Below are 26,663 nucleotides of genomic sequence, written 5' to 3' on the forward strand. Positions count from 1 at the left end.
TGGGCCAGGACGCCAGACAGCTTTTAGGGATATCGAATTGGTGGACCTCGGCGCAAAACCGGGATGTCTGGAGTTCCTTATTAAGGCAGGCCTAGACCGGATACCGGTTGTTGCGCCGTTGATGATGATAAGAATAATAATCGTTAGGTGCAACAATCCATGTTGGATCAAGTCCTTGAAGTATGTTAGAGCAGCTCATTCAAGACAGAAACGGTACACTGTACTACACTGTAGGAGGCAATGTGGTCAGCATTACGCTCGCGCGAGATTATTACCCTGATTTGACTCAGGTACTCTGAGTCGACTGGTATCCGACGTCAAATCACGATACAAATCTCACTGTCACCAGCGAGATTCGAACCGCTGAACTTCCGTACGACAGCCTTGTGCTCTAACCACGCAGCTATCCGGACACCAATACAACAACAATACCAACAAAATTTTTAGTTTTGATTAATAAATAAATAAATAAAACAGTTTTTAAATCTGGTCCGTCGTAGATTCAATACGCCATTCAGTTTAACTAGGGACGTTCCTAATTAATTCACCAATCACCCTAAGTTAGAAGTTGAAATATAGTAGACTAAAAATCTGATTATCTATAAAAAAATATGAAGTTAATTTTCCTCACGACGCTTTCAACAGCAGAAATTGCTAACCATTAATAAATAAATTACAGATAAAGAGATTCCAGAATAAACCGGGAAATTGTCGTAGGTCAACCGAATATACATTTTTAGTTGCGTGCAAGCTGCTAGAGACTCATTTATAGAGTTGCGGCCCGATCTTATCAGGCTTACAGTCTATTATTTGATCTATTATAGCAATTGTAGATGTACATGTCATCCTATCTGACTTGCTACTAGAGATATGCTCAGAGTGTCTAATAATTTTTTGGTTGTCCACAACTTTTGGGGTTTAGTTTCCAAACTGTTGTCATGCAGGGAGTACGTAAGAGTTACTAGAAAGGGTCATCAAGCCCCAAAATTGAGCGGTGTTGTGAAATTGTGTGTCCATAATGTGGTTGCTTAAAGGTTTGGCAATGCTCGTACTGGTCCTCATCGGCCTCAACGATGCATACAAAATTCTGGCGATTTTCCCGACTTTAGCAAAATCTCACTACTTCGTGGGTTCAGCACTTGTACGTGAGTTAGCCGAGAAAGGGCATGAAGTCACTATGATTTCTCCCTTCTCCACGAAACCGCCAGCAAAAAATGTTAATGATATTGTCACTACCCCTAGTTCAGAATTGGTTAATGGTGAGTCCTTTCAAATTTCGAATCATCCGCAAATTGTATAGTTAAAGCACCTTCAAGCTTTCAAGCTGAGTTAAAATAGAGTCAAATAAATAGTGTTTCATCAGTGTTTGAAAACTATGACATCATTATGTCATTCCCATGAATAATATCATACATTTAAAATTGCGGCAGAATACTATATAAAATAACAAGTCGGGAAACCGGAAGCTGGACGCTTCAGGTATGAACGGTTTTGTGTATTTCTTTTATAAATACATTTGAGTGTGAATTTGTCACATTAGTACGTAGCACGTAATATATGCATATATTAGGAGAGAATATGCACTTTCTACTGATATTGACACTCAAAGTTTTGAATTTGCAAAAAAGTGACAATTGACCCATTATAACTTTGTTAGCAATAGAGCGATTTCCATCAAACCTGGTAGGATCATGCTCTATAACATAGTCTACATTACTCCAAAATTTCGTCGTGCTAGGAAGGTTTTGCAGCCAATTACAGTAATATACTATTATTAACTTTATTCCAAAGGATATCGGCATGTAGGGCCTATGCTCCATATAGTGGCAGCCTCTTGATTTTTTTCAGATTTTTCGATTGGGTAGTTTCTGAGAATGGGTCCGTTAAAGAAATGATCACTTTCAACCCCCCTCACTCCCCACCTTAAATTTGACGTAGAATAATTTAACTCACGGTATGCGTAAGCGTTCATAGTTCCCACCTTTCCACCAAATTTGGTGTTAATCGCTGTAACCGTCTCCGAGAAAAATGCATGTGACAGACAGATAAACAGACAGACAGGCAGACGGACAGACAGACAGACAGTAAACCGATTTTAATAAAGTTTTGTTTTACTTCAATACTTTGTTTACTTCAATAGGGCTGGGGAGAAGTAGATTCTTCATGAATGGAATTTTAATATTTCATTCGAATGTCAATTATTCTCGTTAATTATGACGTCAGCATCTTATTCGTATGGCACCATCATCATCATCAACGGCGCAACAACCGGTATCCGGTCTAGGCTTGCCTTAATTAGGAACTCCAGACATCCCGGTTTTGCGCCGAGGTCCACCAATTCGATATTCCTAAAAGCTGTCTGGCGTCTTGACCTACGTCATCGCTCCATCTCAGGCAGGGTCTGCCTCGTCTTCTTTTCCTACCATAGATATTGCCCTTATAAACTTTGCGGGGTGGTTTATCCTTATTCATAGTGATTGATAGTGTCCGGACAGCTGAGTGGTTAGAGCGCAAGGCTGTCGTACGGAAGGTCGCGGTTCAAATCTCGTTGGTGGCAGTGGGATTTGTATCGTGATTTGACGTCGGATACCAGTCGACTCAGCTGTGAATGAGTACCTGAGTCAAATCAGGGTAATAATCTCGGGCGAGCGCAATGCTGACCACATTGCCTCCTAGTGTACCGTTACGGTCTTGAATGAAGTGCTCTAACACACTTCAAGGCCCTGATCCAACATGGATTGTTGCGCCAACGATTATTATTATTATAGTGATTAAGTCACCTGCCCACCGTAACCTATTGAGCCGGATTTTATCCTCAACCTGACGGTCATGGCATCGCTCATAGGTTTCGTCGTTACGTAGGCTACGGAATCGTCCATCCTCATGTAGGGGGCCAAAAATTCTTCGGAAGATTCTTCTCTCGAACGCACAATTTTTCTTGCTAAGGACCCAATTCTCCGAGGAATACATGAGGACTGGCAAGATCATTGTCGAGGTTTGGAGCGGAACAGTTTTTGTAAGCTGAAATAGGCTCTGTTCGCTGTCAACAATCGTGCGCGGATTTCATCGTCGTAGCTGTTATCGGTTGTGATAGGAGAAATTATTAACGGTCTCAAAGTTGTAGTCTGCTATCTTTATTCTTCCCGTTTGACCAGTGTGGTTTGATGTTGTTGCTTGGTTAGGTTTTCGGTACTGACGTTCCCACCATATATTTTGTCTTGCCTTGATTAAAGTGCAGCTCAAGGTCTCGCGCCGCCTGCTCGATCTGGATGAAGGTTTGTACGTCTCCGGTGGTTCTTCCATAGGCCAATAGTTGGGCGGACTTAAAGAGGATCGTACTCCTCGCATTTACCTCAGCATAACAGATAACTTTCTCCTGGGCCAGGTTAAATAGGACGTATGATAGGGCATTCCGCTGTCGTAGACCGTGGTTGATGCCGGATGCTCTTGAGAGTGATCCTGCTGTTTTTATCTGGACCTTGCACATTGGTCAGGGTCAACCTAGTCTTATCAATTTCGTTGGGATACCGAATTCTCTCATTGCAGTCTACAGTTTTACCCTGGTTATGCTATCATAGACGGCTTTAAAGTCGATGAATAGATGGTGTATCTGATGCCCATATTCCATCAGTTTTTCCATCGCTTGCCGCAAAGGGAAAATCTGATCTGTTGCTGATTTGCCTGGAGTGAAGCCTCTTCGGTATGGGCCAATGATATTCTCAGCGTATGGATATCCGGCCTTTCAAGATAGCGGAGACTATCTTATAGATGGTACTCAGCAACGTGATACCTCTATAATTGCTCGACTGTGTGATATCTCCCTTTTTATGTATGAGACAGATAATGCCTCTTTGCCAGTCGTCAGGCATTGATTCGCTGTCCCATACCTTGAGCATAAGTTGATGAGCCACTAGGTGTAATTGATCGCCTCCATATTTAACTAATTCGGCTGTAATTCCATCGGCTCCTGGCGACTTATGATTTTTAAGCCCATGAATTGCACGGACTGTTTCTCCTATACTTGCTGGTGGCAGTATTTGTCCGTCTTCTTCAGTTAGCGGGACCTCCAACTCCTCCAAGTGTATGGCATAGGATGCGGTAAATTCGCACGAAATTGATAAGTTTGAATTGCCTTAACTTTGAGACTAATAGACGCCAAAACTAATATCAGTTTCGAAAAGTACTAATTGAGACCTTTCATACCCTACACGAGTATATCCGCTGAAAAAAATTGTTTAAATCCCCCTTTGCATATATAGAGAGCCCCCTTTAAACTCCACCTAAATTTATGCTACTCACTGTATATGTAGGATTTCATAATTTTCATCTATCCACCAAATTTCGTTCGGATGGATTCAGCCGTTTTGGAGAAAAATGCGTGTGATAGGCAGACAAACAGCCAGACAAACCATAATTTTTAACTGGCAGTGAATCGATCTTAATAAGGTTTTGTTTTACGCAAAACCTTAAAAAATCATCCACATATATATTATAACTCTTGCCTTGGACTGCCAAAAAGAGGTTCCCATGCATTCAAAAGGGGGATGTAAATTTTTTTTGACGGAATATCAAATGGTCAAAAGTCTCGATTAGTACTTTCCGAAATATGTGTCAGTCCGATATCTATTCAAATAAACTTACTAACAGTATATTATTAACTTGTAGAAATTGACTGAAAAACCCCTTAAGTTCATCCTAGGAGTACACCAACATAGGGTACAGTATTGCGCATACGCACGCCAAGTTTCATCAAAATACAGTCAATATTGTCAAAGGTATAGCAGTTCAAACTTATCAATTTCGCCTAAATTTACTGCATCTTAAGCCATGTAAATAAATTGCTGACGCCATAATTAACGAGAATAATGGATATTGGAGTGAAATATTAAAATTCCATTCGTGAAGAATATATTTCTCCTCAGCCCTTTTTAAGGCTTATGTGAACCAAACCCTTATTAGAATCGATTCAATATCTGTTTGTCCGTCTGTCTGTCACGCCCGATTTATTCGGAAACAGCTGAACCAATTGTTAGGAATTTGGTGAGAGCTAGTGTCGCCTAGTCCCTTTACATATAGCAATTGGCACCATTTTATACTGAGTTTAGGGGGGCTATGGCACTTGGTGAAACATACGGCAGTGGAGGCTCAAAATGTGTGCCCCAAAAAGTGTAACGGGTCTGGTTCTCAGAACCTATCCAACCGGAAAAACCTGAAAAATTCATAATGGTGAATCTGTACAAAATCCAGGCTTCAAAATATATCCCATTCCGATATCTGCTCAAATAAAGTTAAAGTTATATTTCCATATTCTAGAAATTTACGCGAAAACCCTTCCTAGAAGTACAAAATTTGATACGCTTATAAAAAATTACGTACATAATTTTGGAAAGTTGGGAAGAAATCCAACTATTATTAACAAAGTTATAGAAGGTCAAAATTGTGTATTTTTCCTGAATTTATCGCAATCTAAGACGTCATGCATGATCATCTAAAGTGAACGTATATAAACAGAGGAGTTGGATATGTCAAGGAATATTTTGAATTTTTAGCTACGTACGAGTTACACCCAATATCAATACTGACCTTGAGGTGGCATTATCAGCATTTTTCATCCTTTGTCTTACAATAAATAAATATAGGGTAACAGTTCGAGAGCTTGTCTTTTTTACCGAATAGTTTTAGGATACGGAAGTCTTTTTTATCGCATCTTTCTTACGGAGCAGTCTTTCTACAAAACAGTCTCAGAATACAGAAGTCGATCGAAGTCATTCTATTAATCGAGCCATTCATAAAAGAGTTATTAAAGTTATTAAGTGAATTTTATACAAGTGTACTTATAAGAATAAATAAAGTGTTATAAAAAGAACTCAAGTGTTTAAAGGATCAGTCTCGCGGAAGAGACTTAAAGCCAATTTTCTTTTTGAGTGGGTCGTAATATGACCCAAGCAATATAACTTACGGATAGAATAACGTGCATAGGAAATTTCTCACATAAGATGAACACAGTCTTATTTGTATCTGTTGTAGGTTAACTTCTTCACATTTGCTAATAATATTGAACTCCTAGTGTGAAGCGTATGAGGTTGACTATTATCAACACAATGCTTTCAGGATCAAATTATTTGTATAAATGGCTTTTTAAATTGAATAGCTTGGCAATTGAATTTTTAACTACGTACACACGGAAATGTCATACACTCATCGTTCTTACATAGGAGAACATAAAACCTTTTATAGCTGAAGCGTGTAGCTTCCCGACTTGTTTTGTCCTCCTCAGTCTTGCGGGAATTAGGATTAAATGAATCTGTAAAAGGATTCGAAAATGAGCTGTTTCAAGAAACCAGATTCGAGGAAATATCTAACCAGAAAAATAAACTAACAGTTGTTTTGAAAAGAAGCAGAAATTTCCATGACTTATATACAGGACCGTTTCACAGTAATGTGGTACTGGCAATCAGGGATGTGGTTAGTGTTGCCGAGAGCGAAAAAAATATGGTCTTAAAAAAATAGTGACAAAGCCGGACTTTTATCTAAGCATATTTAGATTCAAGCCAGAAGAAACGATTTTCATATCTGCTGCTTATACTTTGTGTCATGTCCATTTGCATCGTGTATTGTTCGTACACTGCCAAAAAATGTTCTAGGAGAGAGAAGGTTAAAGAACGCACAATTAAACGCTATCGGACGATTTAAAGAAAACACCAGACCATTTTTTCCCACATAATATAAAAGTATTGGCACAACAAGAAAAATGCAAGGATCCTGATTCAAAATCAACGAAATTTGAATTTCCATTTCAATTTTAATGTTATGTATTCAATTACGGCTGTAAAATGATTCATCGGATTGGAAAGGTGTTGAATCGGGAAAGCTCCCAATTTTCCATAATCCCTAATCATCATTTCTTGAGGAGATGTACCGTTTATGGTATACCGACTGGGGAGGCATATAAAGTTGGCATGGACAACTGTTCTTGTGGCGAAAAGGAAGTGGGTCGTTGTCCTGCTGGAAGACCAACGGTTGCAGTGCACCTAAGGTGGCATTCTGAACAAATCAAAGCACAAAACGTTAATCAATCTACTCACTGTGGTCGCTTTGAAATCCCAAATTAACTGATTCCCCCCATCTTGCCTAACAGTTACATGCATGTCACTAGTTACTAGTTACACCGTATTGACTCACCTATGGGCATACTGCTTTCTATGTCACTCAAATAGGTTGTTTTTACTTTTGCCAGACCACCAAACTGAATATCAAAAGTATAAGATTTTTATAACATACTCTTTCAGAAAGGCTGGCTGTTTTCCTGGTAATTTTTAATTTGTTCTGGTCGGGCGAATACGAAACCTCGCTACCCAAAATATTCAGCGCTAAAGTGTAATTGTCCGCCGGTGTATGTCCTCACATAGCGCTTTTAAACAGACTTTTCTGTGAATTGAGAATGAGGTAGCGTCGTTTTTTAACTGCTTCTCCAGGGGATCGTTCCAACTGATGTTAGTGGGTTCTCTCATAACTTTTATGATGTGTATTCACTGAAACCGTTACATTGCTTTTGTCGTTTCACAGACATCGTATCGTTACCAGTTCATCTTTTTTTGATCATTTTTTCCTTCACAAAACGTGATATTGCCAAATATCTATAACTTTGTTTCGACTTCTGTTGAAAAATATTGAAAAGTACCTATCTAACTGAAAAAGTATTGAAAAATGAGAAAAAGTATTGAGTTCCTCATGAATTTCATTTAGTACTTTTGGTAGTAAAAAGTCAAGATTGGGTGTTGTTAGACGTGAAATCTTGGAATGTTAATTGTGTCCGATACTATTTTCGATTGAACATTAATTTAGGTATTATCAAATACACGAACCACTCAGAGCCATCTTGTGACTAACATTGAAAACGAGAATTTTAAGCTTTAACCCTTATATTGGCTCACGTAAATATTTGGAAACAGTGAAAACAAATTCAAGGCCGGTATTCCAGTTCTGAGTTCATTTAGCTTTCTCTTTTTGGTAAAAGCCAAAGGGCTGGTCTCGTTTGGGTCTATTGCTATTCAAGTTTTGAGACTAGTATATAGACCTTTTTCCAAGAGTTGCAAATATCGTCAGCTTACTCTTGGACACCATACCTGTTTATTAAGGCTAGTAGTTCGCCTACTGCAAAGTCTTCTAATAGCAAGTAAAAATCTACAGGCTATAGGAGTGTACCTCTGGCCTGTTAGTTGGAGTTTAAAAATATACTGAAAGCCTTCTCTACTTATCGTAAAGGGACACTAAAAGGATAGGAACTTGCGGATTGGCAGTCTTCTGAAATGTCAACAACGTCCCAGATAGGGCATGTCCATGGCTACGACAAGCGAGTATTCCAGCGATATAAGCTGGGTATTCTATGCCTAAGCGAAGCGATCCTCTTTCCTTTTGCGGCAACGTGTTTTTATTCTCTGGAAAGTGAAATAGTAGCAAATGTGAATCAGATTGTCACTGAAGGATACTACAAGATGCGCTCTCCCGACCTAGAAGCCGGTTTCTGACAGGATTCAGACTGAAAGCTTCCCGTCCAGGTTAAGGAACATCACATCGTAAGTATCTGCCATGCAGGCGTAATCTACGGCCTCCTGGAACACAGAATGATTTGGAGACCACGATCAGAGTTCCACCGTGACTGGTACCGCGATACTGGTTTATAATTAGTGCAGATTCAGCATCCATACCAGTGGATCCGAAACCTATCTAAAACTTCAGCCACAACTAAGAGTTAGTGGGCTCAAGTTGAAAAGCGCAATTCCACGCTCGAGTTCACAATTACAACCACCAAGGAGCTTCCACTAGGAGGCAACCGTGGATAACCGGGCCACGCATCGCCCAAGGAGTTACCTGGGGCATATGTGACAGAGGGCCTCATAGTCTCCGATGAGGACTGACGGAAAGAATCACTTGAGATGAGTCCATTGTAGACTCGGATCTGATCTCAAGATCTCAAGACATGGGGACGGGTTGATTAGAATCAGCTCAGTACGGAAAAACACAACGAAATCTTTACAATAGTCGATTGCCGCATATAAGACATCACAAGACAACACAACTGAGCGCAACGGCAACTAGGCCCGTTCATGTAGGTCATGACATGCTCGCAAATACTTTCCGCGATTGAGACTCCCAAGTATAGTCACTGTCTTCCCGTATTTGAACTTCGCTCTATTTAACTTGACGAGTGCCGGATAACGGGAGTTGCCTTACAGCAGCATTGTGACGGGCTAAGGCCGCCATACTGACTTTAAGAGACATGTACTCAATACCCATGCGTAACCCTGAACCCCGTGAACTAAACTCACCCAACAGCTCATCCGTCATCAGGTTCCATATAAATGAACCTGTAATAGATCCCTGTGGGCAGCGGCGCTCCACACACGCCCATTGACATCTTGGACAAATGCTTTTCCTACCATAGGAGTAGCTCTTCCACAGCCCTAATTTCTTGCAGCTACACGAAGGTTCGATAGCACTTACCTAGTCAAATGCGATTCCAAAGATGTATTTGTTTCCACAACGGAAAAGGGGAAGCTTTTCCACATGCAGACCCGTCAGTTCGGAAACCATACAATCTGGTATATTTCCACCCCCAGTGGCTGGACCATAATCCAAAGGCTGACAGAAGAGATATGGCCCTGTACGTCCGAGAATTACTTCTATCCTTCTCCGGCAGAGCAAACCAGTTCTGGCAGTTTTTAGCAGAGAAGGATACCTTCTATGAACAATTAGACGCAATAGAGAAAAGGCTTCCTAAAGGTAATGTTGTGATCATGGGGGGTGATCCGAATGCCAAGCTGAGGCCTCACAAGACCTTACTCTATCATGTGATGAGGAAACATGGTCTTGCCGCCCGTACCGATAATGGTGGAAGGTTTGTGGATTTACTGCAGTTTTCACCGCCTCCTCATTGGTGGCACATTGTTCGAGTACAGGAGCTTGTCATAAGGCAATCGACAGAGAGCAGGCTGGTTTCTGCTGTATTTGGAGTGCTCTATGCAAATCGGTGATTCCCGAAAAACAGTAGAGCGCCAGGGTTGCACCTTGCTACCGATATTATTTTTTCTTGTCATCATTGACGCTCTTTATGCTTCCTTGTCCAGAGGACATGGAAGAGTTGACCATAGCATCTTTTCTAAAACACTTCGACTATGCTGCTAACATCTGTTTGATTTTCACCGAGCCATGGACCTTTGTCAAATAGCACTGGATTTCGAAGGCAGAAGCAAGTAGGATCGGATTGAAGATTAATACCCATGTAACCAAAGTTCTCCATTGGATGGGTCGTCGCACTCTTCCTATCTGTTTTACTACGTAGGGTATCGTTGGCTTTGATCAATTTATATATTAGGCAGAGAGATTTCACCTGATGATAGCGCCAAACTGGATTTTGCCTCGATCTGCCTCCGCAGCCTTGTCTAAAAATTGGAAATACTGTTATCTCATCGATCTAGCGGAAGACATTCGACTGCCTTGAGGTTCCCTCTGTGGAACTTTTCGGATGCAATCTCTGCAGAATTGCTACTTCCACTCAGCAGTCAATCCTGGGCAATTTAAGAACTTTCCCAATGGGTAGGAGATGGGAAAGATTGTTAAAATTCCATTATACGGCTTTTAACTTCAATATGACAACGGGAGGGGAATTTCCATCCCTTTTTGTCCCGAACATATTAGCCAAAATTCGCCTGAAGCGTGTCAAAGAAGACCTTGCAAGTTTGACCGACAAAGAACGCCTGTTTTCCGCTCTGGATCCTACTAAACTAAACTCTCAGATCATTGCATCGGGCTAAAATTTTTGAGGAATCTGTAGCCCAAAACGGAATTTGCTTTGTCTGGAGGATCCTGGGAGTTGGGGCTTAAGAATATACTCAAACTTTTCCCTGCTCGTCATAAAAGGTGACTAAAAAGGACAGAAATTTGTGAACTAGCAAATTGCAAATTTTAAAACTTTATTGCTACTGAAACGTCAATAACGCCTTAGGACAACGACTTTAACCTTTTGGCTATTGAAAACGGACTATGATTGGTTTCTGGAATGTGCGCACGCTCCTTGACGACGGTGGCGAGAGTTCTGAGAATGCTTGCTTTCTCCAACTTCAGTGGGGATTTCCAGCGATATAAACTTGACATTTCGCGGCTAAGCGAAGGAAGTTGGTGGGACTCCTCATCCCCTTGCCACACTAATGGCAATGTGCTTTTGCACTCTGGAAAGGCAAGTGGTAGTAGGCTCGAATCCGGTGTCGAGTTGCTTTTGACGGTTACCGAAAGGCGCGGTCTTTTGACCAGGGGGTCGTTTTCTGGCAGACTTTCAATTGCAAGATGTCGGTCCAGGTTATGGAGCATCACAATTGCATGATGTTATGCACCAACGGAGACTTCCGATGTAATGAAGAAGGATGCTTTCTACGGCCAATTAAACGCGGTTTAGGGGAAGCTTCCTAAAGGTGACATTGTGATCGTGATGAATGATCTTAACGCCAAGGTGGAATCTGACAGCACCTTGCTCGGACATGTGAAGGGGAAGCACGGTCTTGGCGACCGTAGCGGTAGCGATGGGAGGTTCGCACATTTCTGCAACTTCCACCGTCTTGTCATTGGTGGCACATTGTTCGAGCACAGAGCACTTGCTGCGAATATTAATCAGCATTGGGCCGCCATCAAAAGTGCTCTTTTCTCGGGGGCTACATAAGTCTTCGGCCACGTCCGGAAGGCGTGTCATAAGATCTGTCTGGCTGCGGAGTCGTGAAAGCGGATCAATGAACGGAAGGAGTTTAAGGCTCTACTGATCGCTGTGGGTGGTGGCGGGCGTGAGAAATTCAGTAGAGAGAATTTGCTATTGCGCTGGTCAGGGAAGCGGAAGATGCCGCAGAACTCAATGATTTGGGAAATGTATACCGCATCACGAGAGAGCTTGCATGTGGTCGTAAATCTTTCGATGGTCCTGTGAAGGACGTCAACGGTCGACCTTTCATCCACGATGATGAACAACTGAAGAGGTAGAAAGAACTCTTCACCTTGGCTTTTAACCAGTGTTACACCCGGAGAGGTTCTTTCTCTGGTGGAAAAATGGCTAGCCACCGTAACATGCGGTTCCGGACTGTTTCTTCAAGCAGTAGTGAAAGCATTTCGGCCATTATAATAACAATAATAAGCCTTGAAGTGTGTTAGATCGCTTCATTGAAAACCGTAACGGTACACTACACGATTACAGTACCCCATAGAAGGCAATGTGGTCAGCATTGCGCTTGTCCAAGATTGACCCTGATTTGACTCAGGTTCACATTCATAGCTACAGTCGACTGGTATCCGACTTCAAATCACGATACACTCGCACGGAAATATTGGAAATCTGAGACCTTCCCCAGAAAAGTAGATGATCTTTAAGATTCCAAAAAAGCGTACACGTTTTGAGTCTGGCCCTGCTGTTGAAAGGATAATAGCTAAAATAATACTAGAATGCGTCAAAGAACATATCGAAAGCTTGATCATTATTATTATTTTGTTAAGGGAAAGTCGCACCGCGTCCTTAAAGAACTATTGTGCCCCTTTTGCTGGTTATAGTGTACTTATTAATTATAGTATAATTGTCAGGAACTTTAGTATATTCCCTACTTCCAGATGTTTCAACTTTGCATCTGGTATTAACCCCCACAGAAGGGTTCTAGCCCGTGTAAAGGTGTCCCTGCTCCCTTCCTGGCTAGTTCGTCCGCTACCTGGTTTACTTTCAAGCCAGCATGGCCTGGAACCTAGAGTATCCAGACCTTGTTGGACGAGTCGTTTCACAATAATGTGGTACTGGCAATCATGGATGTGCTTAGTGTATTCAGTCTCTCAAGGCATTCCCATACCAATTTAGAGTTCTTATGGTTGGACCTAAGTGCCTTGATCGCTGCTTGTCTAGTCGTTGAGAATAACAGTGTTCTGCCCCCTGTAGTTCCTTTGGAGATTAAAGGACCCAGATCTGTCTATGGCGTATATTTCCGCTTGGAAAAAGCTAGTGTACCTACCTATTGGCTCCAAGTACATTTTCCTTGGACCAATGACACCGGCACCCGTTCCCTATGCTGTAAAGGATTCGTCAGTGTACCAAGTAATCAGTTACAGGTTTTAGCCGTATGTCGTAGCCACGCTCTCCCAGTTTGCCTTGTTACTCCAACGTGTTTCAAACTCTTATCAAAGTGAAACCTCCTTGCCATGTTATCCTTTGATATCAGTAATTCGGGATACCCTCTAGAAAGAATATCAATCTTCTTTCGGTTTAGGCAGCTCCTCGCCTCACTGATACTCCCGGCCATCCTGAATATTGCCCTCCTTTGCCTGCATCTGTATGTACATATGCCGTTGGGCATGTCCTCATTGCCCCACTGATACACACGCAAGCCAGTCTTTAGAATTTGTGTAATTCCCTGACTTGTGTGCTGCGTTCAGTTTTTTCTCTCCAAATTACTGCTCCATAGGTAGGACCTTACTATTGCAGTATATATTTAAAGTAGTATCTTCGGACTGCAACCCTATTTTTCCTGCTACGGGCCTACAAGTCATCAGAGCCCTCGTGGCTTTCCGACAAGTGTTTCCGACATGTGTTTTCCAGAGTAATTTTTGGTCTAGCGTAATTCTCAAATATTTGACCTCTGTTTCTCGTTTCACCTCCATGTCATGTAACTTTATGGCTCTCAGCTAATCAAGTTTATGTGTTCGGAGTTGTGATTGTCTCCTAGTGAATGGTACTATGGTGATTTTGTCTGGATTGATCCGTAGTCCCACCTTCCTGCACCAGGCATTAGTAACCCTTAGTCCTGTTTGGATTCTATCACATAGAGTATTGTCATATTTGCCCCTACAAATTAAAACAATGTCGTCCGCATAATCCTGCACCTGTATTTCAGTATATGTTAGCACGTCCAGGAGTTCATCCACATAAGCAGCGATAGTACCCCACCATGTGGACAACCTTGAGTAGGTATTCATGACAGCACTATTTGCCTGCTTTGTAGCATTTCGCCCATCCAGAATGCTCCAACTCCCTTGCAGCTCAGGGACTTGTATCTCTGTGTGCGATGTGTTGTCGAATGCTCCTTCGACATCCAAAAACGCACACAGTGCAATTTCTTTTGTTTCTATGGCATCCCGTAGTATATCCGCCAGCTGATACAGAGCAGCTTCATGTTGACCGTCCTGCCCGATAAGCGTGTTGACAGTGATGTTGGGAATTACGCTTTAGAACGTTAGTTCTAATATAGTTGTCGACCTTCTCCACCGTTTTGAGTACGAAGCGATGTTAGGCAAATTAGTCTGAAAAATTTAGGGTGAAAAGGATCGTTTTTACCCGCTTTCGGAATAAAGATCACTTTTGCCCATATCCATGCCCTAGGTATATATCCCAGTGCTATGCTCCCCCTTACCATCCTCAGAAGAGACTCTGAGATGATTCCTAGGCCTCTCTGGATAAGTGCTAGGAAAATGCCATCTAATGCGCTTGATTTCAGTGGTTTGAAAGTTCCCTACTGCCAACCTTACCCTAGCTTCTGAGCATACCCGCTTTTGCTAGTTTCTATTTCTCCTTTCTTCATCTTTTATTCGTTGTTGGGATGTCAGGCAGAATGTTGTCGCTTCCCACCGTGGGATAGGACCCCGGGAAATGAGTTCTGAGAAGCAGGCTGTACCCTGTCCTCCTCATTCTCGGCAAATGCCCCATCTTCCTTCTTCAAACAGATAGAGGATACTGCCCCGTTTTTGGCTACAGCCTTGTAAAGCCTGGCTGCTTCCGTGATCTGTTCGATCCGTTCACAGAATTTCCTGAAGCTGTTCCGTTTTGCTTCCCTGATCGTGTTGCTATCCGCAGTCAGTGCATTTTTTACCTAGTGCAGTCCCCGGTTTAGTTTTGCCTGGTTGAAAAGTTTTCGTGCCTCTAGTTCTCATCCTAGCCAGGTTCCTGTTCCACCATGGTACATCCCCTGATGACTTGACTGTCTTAGCCAGGACAGTTGGTCTCATGACCGTCAATGCCGACTGTGTTTTAATTTTTTCCACCACTGTTTCTAGTTCGTAGTTCGCTCCTGATGTCACCGCGCCCTTGAAGGTGGGCAATGTTGTTGCTCAAGTGCGTTGCATAGGATTCCCAATCCGTCCCTCCTGTGATTCCTCATTATTCTTTTTATTTCGGAGTTGTGATTATTCTGTGATTAGACATAGAGGGACTCATCCGACACCCTCCAATTCCTGACCATCGCGCTCATTAGAGTATTTCCTAGAGCTAGTGTCTAGTACCTCCTATCCAGTGCTAGTCATAAATGTAGGATTATTCCCTGAGTTATATATTTCTAACTTATTGCTAAGGATAAATTCAAAAAGGTACTCTCCTCTTCGATTAGGTGTCGCTGCTTCCCCACACTTCGCGATGGGCGGTGGCATGACAGCAGAGGAGAAGTGGTAACACCCTCTTCTCACAATACTTCCCCAGTTTAGCGACTTGTTCCGGTGGAGCCTGGATTTCGGTTCCTGGGAAGTATCCCAATGTGACGACTGTCTTTCAAGTTCTCTTTCCGACTTCTAATAAGACTTAGATAGCCATAAGGGCCCCGTTCAGGAACTCTGAAAGACATATTGTATATATTTTAAATTACGTTTAAGAATTATACAAGCTCTCAGTTTTTCACAAGAGGAGTCCCAAATTACCTACATGCTTCCTCCATGCCGCGAATCTGCCCCCGGTACACCTAGGGCTCCCGAGCCAGCACCATTCCAAAGTTTTCTTTGAAACTTTCACTTAATTACCACAGATGCAGTTTTCGTATGGTGGAGGTTTATCTGGCCTATCTTATTGCTGCCCATTGGCTCCATTATTGTTTGGAGCTCTTCTCCACTGTTGGAGTATCGCCCTCCACCTCCGACATGGCGCATTCCTGAGCGTCGCTGTCCACCCTAAGCCCTAGGAATCCAGCTTCTGCTCTTCACGTCTACTTCCCTGGTTGATCCAGTCTTTTCCGCCTCTATGGCTTTGGAGACTTCTTCGGGGACCTCGGTATGCTTTTCATCCGATGTCTCTTTCGGGGTGTCTTTCCTCGGCTTTTCCCTGTGCGCAGCACATGCACGGGTATGTTGCCAAATCGATAGTTGATATGGCAACTCCGACGTTTGATTGCCCCCAGGATCGATCATCGACTCCTCTCCCCCGTCTACGCATATGTTGACAGTTCTGCCCCTTCCCAATCTAGCAATTTAGGGACTATGGTCCTAATCCATTCTGAAGTATCTTCCGTCGCGCAGTCCACGAGTATACGACCTGGTCGAAAGTGCATCCCGGTGAAAACAAGTTTCGAAGTCCATCCCTCGCACATTTGGGTGACGACGAGGTCTTCAATGGTTTCCTGCTCCTTACGAGTGAGTATTTGTTCGGGAAATATTCGAATGCCTTTGACCGCACTAGCATAGTTAATGACGGGCTTCCTGAGTCCTGCCTTCACTCCTGACCTGCCCGGGTTCTTTCCCTCTTTGGGTTCAGGTTTGGATTGTTTGGGAGCATTTCCTTCATGCGGGCTAATATCTGCTGCTCCTCACTTTCTTGGCCCCAGAAAAGATGGCTTAGGTCTATCCTGGACCTTCCTTAGGGCCTCTTCTGGTTTCATACCCTCCTTCAGGTAGCGCAGGGCCCATTTAGCACCTGCGCACTAAGACCTGCCTCCTTCCTGGCGTCTGATATATTTATCTCAGACCTGCTTTTGCTAGTCCTTGCTTTTTTGAGCAGTGCCGTTTGTTGGTTGTTGTCCACGCAGTATACCAATGCTCATTTTGGATCCACTGCTTGACGTCCCAACTTCTCCCTTCTTGGGTGTAATCACCTGGCTCTCAGTATTTCGGAGATATGCCTCCGCCTGATTAACCTGTATTGGTTTTAGTTTTTTTTATTTTTACTGCTGGTACTCATTTGACTCGCACGATTATGGAGGTTAGGAAGTCCACCATGCCATAGCCCCCCTTAGCACGGTAAGGTCTAACTTACTCACTGAGGTGGCCAGGTATCAGTGCGGCTTCGTTCGAATACAGTCAGTTACCCCCGACTGCAAACTATCCAATGGGCACGGTTCGCATAACACCCTGGATCGTATAGAATGTGGCTATCATCACTTACTAACGGTCTTGCTAGACGAGAGGCTTGGCTCCTGAACAGCTACACATTGCTCTAGAGGAGACGCAATTCACCCTCCGAGAGAAATAGGTAGGCTTCAGGGTGCTATATTCCGCGTCAGTCTATCCTACAGTACACTGCTTGATCCCAGAGAGCAGGCTGGTTTCCACTCGTGATCCTCCTGCACTGACCATATTAACACCCTACTGATTATTGTGGGACAGTGCTCGGAATATAGTTCTTCGTTGTCCCTGCTCTTAGCTGTCATTGGGATATTCTGGCCTGAGATAATAACAAATAAAGAACTTCGTCTTTGTGCGGAATAAATGCTCGCGGACTTATCGATGAGAAGGCGGAAGGGGTGGGGGCTAGGCCATATACTGGGAATGGGGGGCAAGCCTCGGGAAGTCGTTGTTGGTGGCACACATATTTCAGCAAACCATCAATCAAGGTGCTTAGTCGTGGTTGACGCGCTATATTCAATTTAAGCGTAAATGGCAACCATACTAGTACATGCACTGCAACTTAAGTCCATATGGGTTACGCTTACAGCTTTCCAAATAATAGTTTTTGTAGAAACTTGTTGTCAAGTCTGCCCCCTCTCCCCAGCAGCCTTGTTAGCACTGAGAGAGCACGTGGTTCCAGGAAAAATTATTTCAAATAATTTGATTGCTAGGAAACACCGCGAGATTACACTTAGATACTTGAGGGATTATATGCTTAGTTTATATTTTACTCTGACATATTCCAGTGACCGGTCGCGTAACTGACTTGATGCTCGCTAATACTTTTAAGTGGAAAATGATGGGAAAGGTAATGCAATTATTGTGAGGGTTGCATTGAAGGTAAATAAGCTAAATATCAAGCTAGGACTGTGCTTTGGAAAGTGACCCCCATTGTGACTCGATGGCCCCAAGCCTGAAATTTGGTGGGAAGTAAGTAATTGTTACTTTCAATCCTGTTACACAATCTCCTCCGGGAAATTACGTGCAGATCGCGAGTTGATTGAACTGTTATCGCCGTAGGGTGAATTTCACTTATGCAACGAACTTGCATGAACTTAGTTCTCACGACACTTAGATGATCGAACGTTACCTATTTGACCATGCCTAAAGCCTTAATGCAAAGTAAATTCGCCGCTGCGTATTCGCAGCAAGAACTATCTATGATCCTTGGCACATTGTCGAGGCTATAGGGATGAACAAGTTTATGAGTACTACAAGCAGCATAATCTAGGAACAAATCAAAAAGTAGAGTATGATGCAAAATTATCTAATGAAATGGTTTGAACCAACAGAAAGCTGAATTTATGCCACCTTCAAAGTACGTCACATTGGCAAGTTTTTTACTATCTGAAATGCGCTTTGCGTGTAATGTTGGCAAATTAAAATGAAAAAAAATATGCAGTGGAATTTATCGTTGTCAACAGCGTAATGACCGGTATGCGGTCTACGCCTGCCTTAGTAGGGACTATGCCACCGATCCATTTGAGGCAGGGTCTTCAACGTCTTCTTTACAGACTTTCCCGGTTCGACCATGCTTACCCATATGAATTAAGGGCACAATCACATTAGAAGCCCTATTTTGACGTCCTTTTTAGGACTTTCTTTTTTAGTGGGAAGAATTAAATACAACTCAATCAAATATAGATATTTTTTAAAAATTTAAATAAGAAAGTTGTACGACATTAACCTGCTGAGCATTGTGGCTAGAGTTCTCCAATTGCGAGACGTGTAGCGGCTCCAATTTTTATTTGAAATCAAACAGGTTTTAATTTGGCATTACGTAGAGACTTCACTTTTTATCTGAAACCAAAAAACTTTTAATTTTACATCACTAATTTCTTTTCTCAGAGCATGAAGCTCAATGCAGCTGAAAATAATCAAAATTAAAAATTTTGCAGAATTGCATTTAAAAAAAATATTTAAATTTTCAGCATTTTTAAGGTTTCGTGTGAAGTAAACCCTTATTTAAATCGGTTTACTGTCTGTCTGTCTGTCCGGCAGTCTCTCTGCCTATCTGTCACACGCATGTTTCTCGGAAACGGTTGCAGTAATTGACACCAAATTTGGTGGACAGATGGGAACTACGAACGCTCACGCATTCAGTGAACTACATCATTCTAGGTCAAACTTAAGGAGGGGTCCCCATATATGCAAAACGGGGGTAGTCATGTGGGATATCAAATGAAATGTAACGATTAGTACTTTCTGATGTCGGTCTTAGTTTTAACATCTGTTCATTTCTTTCACGGACCCATTCGCAGAAACTACTTTACCGAAAAATCTGAAAACGAATCAGGAAGATGCCACTATATGGTGCCTAGGCTCTCACCCTAAATACCAATATCTGTTCAAATAAAGCTAATAATATCTATTATTATTTCCGAGTTATCACAATCTCGGCAGATGCCGGATTTTACCTAATACTAGCACTAAGTGCCAAGCATTTAGGCTCGGACGATCCTACCTACTTAAAAACTAAAGGGGCACTGGTGGTGGTGGCCGGTGGTAGGTCAGTGGGAGAATCCGTCGAGTACTCCCCGCAACATTGAGCACGTATGCAGAATGGTGTACTTCTGCATGGTTTGAACCAGACTGTGCGAAAGTCCCAGGACATCAAGGGAAGCCGTCAGGGATTTAGGTACAATACCTGTAGCTGACAATATTATGGGAACTACAACCACCCGCTCGAGACGCCAAATTTCTTTGATTTCACGAGCCAATGGCTCATAGTTCACCTTCTTCTCCACGTATTTCCGTTCAATGTTGCTATTATGGGGGATAGCAACATCAATAATATACGCGGAGCGACCCGTCTTGTCAACTAGCAGTACGTCAGGCTTGTTGTGTGCGGTATGGCGATCAGTCAGAACTTGCCGGTCCCAATACATGCTGTAAGCAGAACTATCAAGTACTGCTTGCGGCTCATATCGGTAAACCGGACATGTTCCCGTGATCAGCCCATGCTTATATGCAAGGTTTTGATGGATAACCTTACATACAGCATTATGCCTGGTGATGTATTGCACCGGTGCCATAACAGTACAGCCAGAAATGAGATGGTCCAACGTCTCTAACGCCGAACCACACATTCTGCACTGGTCGTTCTCCACCCGTTCTTTCATGATGAGCTTTTTATAAGCTCGGGTGGCGACCACGCCATCCTGAATGGCACACATGAACCCCTCCGTCTCAGCAAAGAGCTCCCCAGCACACAGCCACCTGTTCGACAGATGCAAATGGACAAATGGTTGCCAAAGACAATTCACGTGTTTACCGTGCATTGCCTTCGACTTCCATTCCTCGATCCGCTCCTGGTCCGACTTCACCCCACTCAAAGGATTGAAAGATCGATCCTTCAAGTTAAGTGGAGTCAGTCCACAGTCTGCCTTACAGACAGCCGCATGCAAGGGACTCGCTTGCTCTTTACTGTAAAAATAAGCGCGCAGCGAGTCGACTTGGCGATGATATTGTGCCGCCACGTCAACCACGCCCCTACCTCCGATGTCACGAGGCAGGTTCATCCGCTCCACGGCAGACTTTGGGTGATGCATTCGGAATTTGGACATAGTTGTCCGTATCCGCCGCTGGACGTTTTCCAGGTCGGTCTTCGTCCACGGCAATATTCCGAATGCATAAGCCAGTGAAGGGATAGCGAATACATTCAACGCGCTTATTTTATTCTTCCCCGAGAGATGCGATTTCAGCACCAGCTTCACACGTCACAGGAATTCGGACAGCAGAGCTTCCTTCAGATCACCAACTCGAGCATGGGTTCCTTGCAGAATTCCTAGGTACTTGTAGAAGTCTGTCTCGGTCATAGCTTCGATGTGGAGGTCACCAATGCTATGTCCGGCATGCGGCTCGTGATGACCTTTGCGAATGGCTTGGATTCGACATTTGTCTAATCCAAACTCCATCCGAATATCACGGCTGAACATGTCTATTATTCGCAACAGACTTCTAAGATGGTTGTCAGTACCAGCATACAGCTTGATGTCATCTAGGTACATCAAGTGTGTCAGTTCGCACTTAGCACGTAGGCCATATTTTATTGCAAAACCATGCCCTCTAGCATCATTCAGTAGCCATGAAAGGGGGTTCAGTGCCATACAAAACCAAAGAGGACTCAATGAATCCCCCTGGAAGATGCCCCCCCGAATACGGATGGGCTATGAGGCATTAGCACCCTCAGATGTACGCACTGATAGGGTGGTATGCCACCATTCCATGACTGTCGCCAAAAACTTTATTAGTTTCGGATCAATGCGATACAGTTGTAGGATGTCGATTAGCCAGGTATGCGGAACGCTATCAAAAGCCTTGGCATAATCGATATAGCAACTGAAGAGGTTTCTTTGGCCTCTAGTTGCTTGTCCTACAACTACCGAGTCGATAATGAGTTACTCTTTGCAACCCCTTGACCCAACTCGGCAGCCCTTCTGCTCCTCGGACAGAATGTTGTTGGTCTCGAGGTGCGCATTGATCCTTCCACTAATAATGGACGTGATGAATTTGTAGAGGGTTGGTAAGCAAGTGATCGGTCTTGTGTCTGCGGGGTCCTGCACCGTGTCCTTCTTAGGGATAATGTAGGTAATTCCCGCAGTGAGGAAAGGTGGAAATTCCTCCGGCCGACTCATGACCTCATTTATACTGCGTGCCAACCGACTGTGTACGCTGGTAAATTTCTTATACCAGAAATTCTGCACCCGATCCAGACCTGGGCCCCTCCAGTTCTTCGAGATGTTTATAGCTCGTCGAACTTCCTCTTCGGTAACATCCGCGAAATTCATGCCAGGTGTATTGGCATGGCGGGTGCCTTCGGTGGTGATCCACTCAGCATGCTCAGCATGCTGGGCAGGTAACCCCCAAAGTCCACCCCAATACTCTTTCGCTTCCGTCACCGAGAACTGTATTGTCTGGGCGGTCTGGTTGGGATTCGTTGAGAGATCTGAAAAAGCTCCGCTGGTTCCTCGCGTATGTTGCATTCTGGACACGTCTGGAATAACTTTCGCCATACCGTCGTAACCGACTGCATATGACAGAAAGTTTCTGTTTTAGTGTGTCCAGAATTTCAACTACGGATGTCTCACAGAGGATGGCATAGTTCCGGTAAACCCTCTGCACTTTATTTCTCACCCGTCAGCTGGCATTGCCAGTGCTGATCTGAATCAGTCTAGCAATGTCCTGCCTTAGTGAATCCCGCCGACGTTCCAGACGAATTTTCCATGGTGGATCTCTTTTGTCACTCAAACCAATAACGCGAAAGCGAATCTTCTGACCGTGCAATCTGATAGCCGCAACTGCACCACAATACACAAGTGATTGTAGTTGCAGCAGCGACATATCAGCACACAGTCGAGACGCAATCTCATCATTGATTTGAGATAGAATTCCCGGAGTTGCTGGAGATGCATAGAGCCTGGGAATACCTGGTCTATGCAAAGGATCCATATCCGAGAATTCTATACACGCTCTTTGGAATTCGTCCCGAACTTCAGCGGAAACCTCAGCTGGACGGTGGAGAAGAGTGCTTCGGCGAGTACTGAACCTGTTGCCTGCAGTGCGGCGTGGTGTTGTTGACGCCGCCGCCTCTGCCCCCATCGACTCTCGGTCACCAGTTTCCCCGATGACTTCAAGTCGAACACGTTCCCTGATGGTGGCCGGGATTGTGTCACTGCGAGTGATGAAGCGGTACTGGTCTGCGACTCGCTGCACAGTCACGTGCGCGAATTGCGGGAAACGCTCGACGAATCTCTGGTGCAACAAGGGGCGGTAAGATGTTGTACCCGCCCCCGCCGTTATTTCGTAGTAGGAGCGGATGATGAAGAGGTTCATTTCTTCAGTCCATTTCATCCGCTTCCTACGCGAACCTGCTGAAGTGGTCGCCACAGATTGTGGCGAAACAGCTGCAGCAGGCGGAGCTGTGCTCCTGGTCGTCGTGGCGCCTAGACGTCGAACCGCCCCACGACTAGCGGTTTCGACGCCGTGCTGTCCATTACGAGAGCCCGACCCAGTCACCAAGTCAGACGACTCCCGCCGGTTATCCGTACCGGACCTTAAATTTCTCCTTCTTCTCATTTTTCGGTGGTGCATTTTATCTCTAGCTGCCAGGTGTGTAGATAGCTTCCTTAGTGAGTAATCTGCAAGACTGCAAAGTTCCTGCACTTTCCTCACCTACCCCCTGAGACGCTGCGGTGGCGTACAGCCATTCAGACTGAAGCTATCTATCCCTCCTCCTTTCACAACCGGGCTTGGGACCGGCTTCGGCGGAGTTATAATTATAATTTTTAGTAATTGGCTGCAAAACCCGCCTTAAGTTCATCCTAGAATCACCACTATCAGACGTACAAACTGCCTTTATCCAGATCGAGGAGGCGGCGCGAGATCTTGGGCTGTACATCAATGAAGGCAAGACAAAATATATGGTGGCAACGTCAGCACCGAAAACCAACCAAGCCAACAAGATCAAATCGGGGGAAGAAGAGTAAAGATAGGAGACTACAACTTTGAGACCGTTGATAATTTCTCCTATCTAGGGTCGAAAATCACAACCGATAACAGCTACGATGATGAAATCCGCGCACGGTTGTTGTCAGCCAACCGAGCCTACTTCAGCTTATAAAAACTGTTCCGCTCTAAACGTCTCATTGCGTCTTACTGTACAAGACAATGAGCTTGCCAGTCCTCATGTATTCTTCGGAAACTTGGGTTCTTAGCAAGAAAAATGACGAACTCTTGGCCGCGTTCGAGAGAACACTCCTACATGACGATGGACGATTCCGTAGCCTACATAAAGACGAAATCTATGAGCGATACCATTACCTTCAGGTTGTGGATAAAATCCGGCCCAATTGGTTATGGTGAGCGGGATCACTTAATCCGTATGGATGAGGATGTTCCAGCTCGGAAAGTCTATAAGGGCAATATCTGTGGTAGAAAAAGAAGACGAGGGAGACCCTGCCTAAGATGGAGCGATGGCGTAGGTCAGGATATCGTAGGGATATCGAATTGGTGGACCTCGGCGCAAAACCGGGATGTCTGGAGTTCCTTATTAAGGCAGGCCTAGACCGGATACCGGTTGTTGCGCCGTTGATGATGATGAATAATCCTATATCCCTATACCTACTCCTATGAAATCTAAAGAACAACGAACTTCACTTTGAAATTTCTACAGACTCCCCCCTTCAAACCGTATGATCTGTAGCTTTGAGAGCAATACTATATGATGGTTGCCTAAGAATTTTCCAATGGTGCCAAGACTCTACGATTGACAGCTTTTCCACGCGTAGCCGTATCAAGCGTATGCATCAATCTTTTCACTTCCAACTGAATGCTTTAAAGCGGTCGGCAGGATATCGGATGTTCCTAGACATGATATTTCCATGCTACTTTGGATGAGGGATGCACTTCCAAATACTGTTTGCACCAGTTGGATTTTCATTTACATGTTGCTCTACCTAACATTTTTAGTGAACATAACTAGCCCAATCAGGTACCGTTTTGGTGGTGTCAGGATAAAAAGAAAAGGCACTGTTACTGATTGAATTGCTGACTTTTCAAAAAATATAGAATGCCTATTTAGTTCAAATCCTAATATCGCTAGTAAAGTTTATTAAGTGAAAATCTCGTTTTCTATGAGAAATTATGCGCCTTAAGACATTATGGCTGACGGTATCACATAGCAGATAAAAATCACATGCTAACAAAATACATAAAATTGCATTTCAGAACTTTCATATCAGAGCACCCAGTGTTTCTTTATCGGAAGAACCACAGAATCTCAAAGTCCGAATTATATAGGTTCCTGTCCCAAATTCCGTTTTTTAACAGCATATAAAAAGTCGAGCCACACACTTAGTAATTACCAAATTTATTTTTGCAGGATTCACGCCCAATTTCTTCGAAATGAAAAGTATGTACATATTCCAAACGTTTCTTATGTTATACAATTTGGGAGCGACTACAGTAAATGCAACATTACAATCGAAGGGAGTCCAGGAGCTAATGAACTCAAAGCAGAAATTCGATGTGATTATTTGCGAAGCATTCGCAATAGAAGCATTTTTGGGTTTTAGCCATCATTTTCATGCCCCAGTGGTAGCATGTCTCGACGTTTGGTGCTTCGGGGTTTACAACACGACTCGTAGGCTCTCCAAGCCCACCCTCCTACGTACCGAATGCGTTTCTCCCTTACACAGATAGAATGACTTTATTAGAACGAGTTCACAATATAATAACCGAAACAATAGATCATATCCTATACGAATGGTATCACATACCCATGCAAGAGAAGCTATACGATCAGTACTTCCCGGACCCAAAGCCAGACTTCCGTGATATAACAAAAAATGTTTCGCTGGTGCTGCTGAATACCCATTTCAGTCTGGGAAGGCCAAGGCCGTATGCTGTAAATATGATTGAGGTGGGAGGGTTGCAAGTGAATCGAAAACCCAAGCCTCTTCCAGCAGACATCCAGAGATTTCCTTGATTCAGCAAAAGATGGCGCAATATACTTCTCAATGGGATCAAATTTGAAAGGCGTTCACTTTCCAGTGGAAAAACGAAATGCCATATTAGCAGTGTTCAGAACACTGAAACAAAAAATATTATGGAAATGGGAAGATGAATCTCTCCCGGGGAAACCCGACAATGTTTTGATCAAATCCTGGTTTCCTCAAGATGATATCTTGGCACACCCAAACATTAAGCTTTTTATTACACATGGAGGCTTACTAAGTACTACCTGAATCAGTTTACCATGGAGTTCCTATTGTTGGAATACCAGTTTTCGGCGATCAACCCCTCAATATGGCACTTGCCGAGAAGGCGGGATTTGGAAAAAAAGTTGACCTGGAACATCTCGACGAAGAGCATTTCATGGCGGCTGTCAATGAAGTTTTAACGAATATAAAATATGCTGATCACATGAAAAAAATATCAGATCGTTACCGAAATCAACCACAAACGCCACTGGAGACTGCAGTATTTTGGGTGGAGTACGTGGCCAGACATAATGGAGCACCACATATGAAGTCAGCTGGACAAGAGTTGTCCTTCATTCAATATCATAATATAGACGCATTAGCGATTATTTTCGCAATCATTGCAATAATTATGTACGCTCTCAAAAGCGCATTTTCAGCATTAAGTTCTTTAGTGTGTGATCGAAAGGAACGATACGGACCAGAAAAGAAACATAAATAACGATAAACTAGTGATGCTCATATAAAAGTAATGAAGTAAGGGTAGTTCTTGAGTTGATGAAGATGAAAACAGATAAAAATAAATGAAATATGGATATAGCTTTAATTCCTTGTATTTGAATTTGAATAAACTTTAATAGCAAATAAATTGTTGATTCAAGAATTTAAGTAAAACAATTGTTTAACTTCACTATACTGGTAATTACATTACTCAGAAGCATCGTCAGTTGAAAACTAATTTACATTTATCAACACTTATAAACTGACTTGTAATTTTTGGTAATAAAATGATATAAACACCCTAGA

The 26,663-nt window shown here is 43.3% G+C and overlaps 1 protein-coding gene across 1 annotated transcript; it reads left to right on the plus strand.

Moving 5' to 3' along the window:
* The first annotated feature begins 885 nt into the window (after positions 1-885).
* LOC119661410 (UDP-glycosyltransferase UGT5-like) lies at positions 886-26,663 on the plus strand. Its single transcript, XM_038070744.1, is given in 5 exon segments — positions 886-1,259; positions 25,037-25,257; positions 25,259-25,630; positions 25,632-25,898; positions 25,900-26,663. Coding segments are annotated over 5 exon segments (1,560 nt in total). The 5' UTR covers positions 886-1,018; the 3' UTR covers positions 26,359-26,663.

Source organism: Hermetia illucens, chromosome 1 (assembly GCF_905115235.1).
Source record: "Hermetia illucens chromosome 1, iHerIll2.2.curated.20191125, whole genome shotgun sequence".
Lineage (NCBI taxonomy): Eukaryota > Metazoa > Arthropoda > Insecta > Diptera > Stratiomyidae > Hermetia > Hermetia illucens.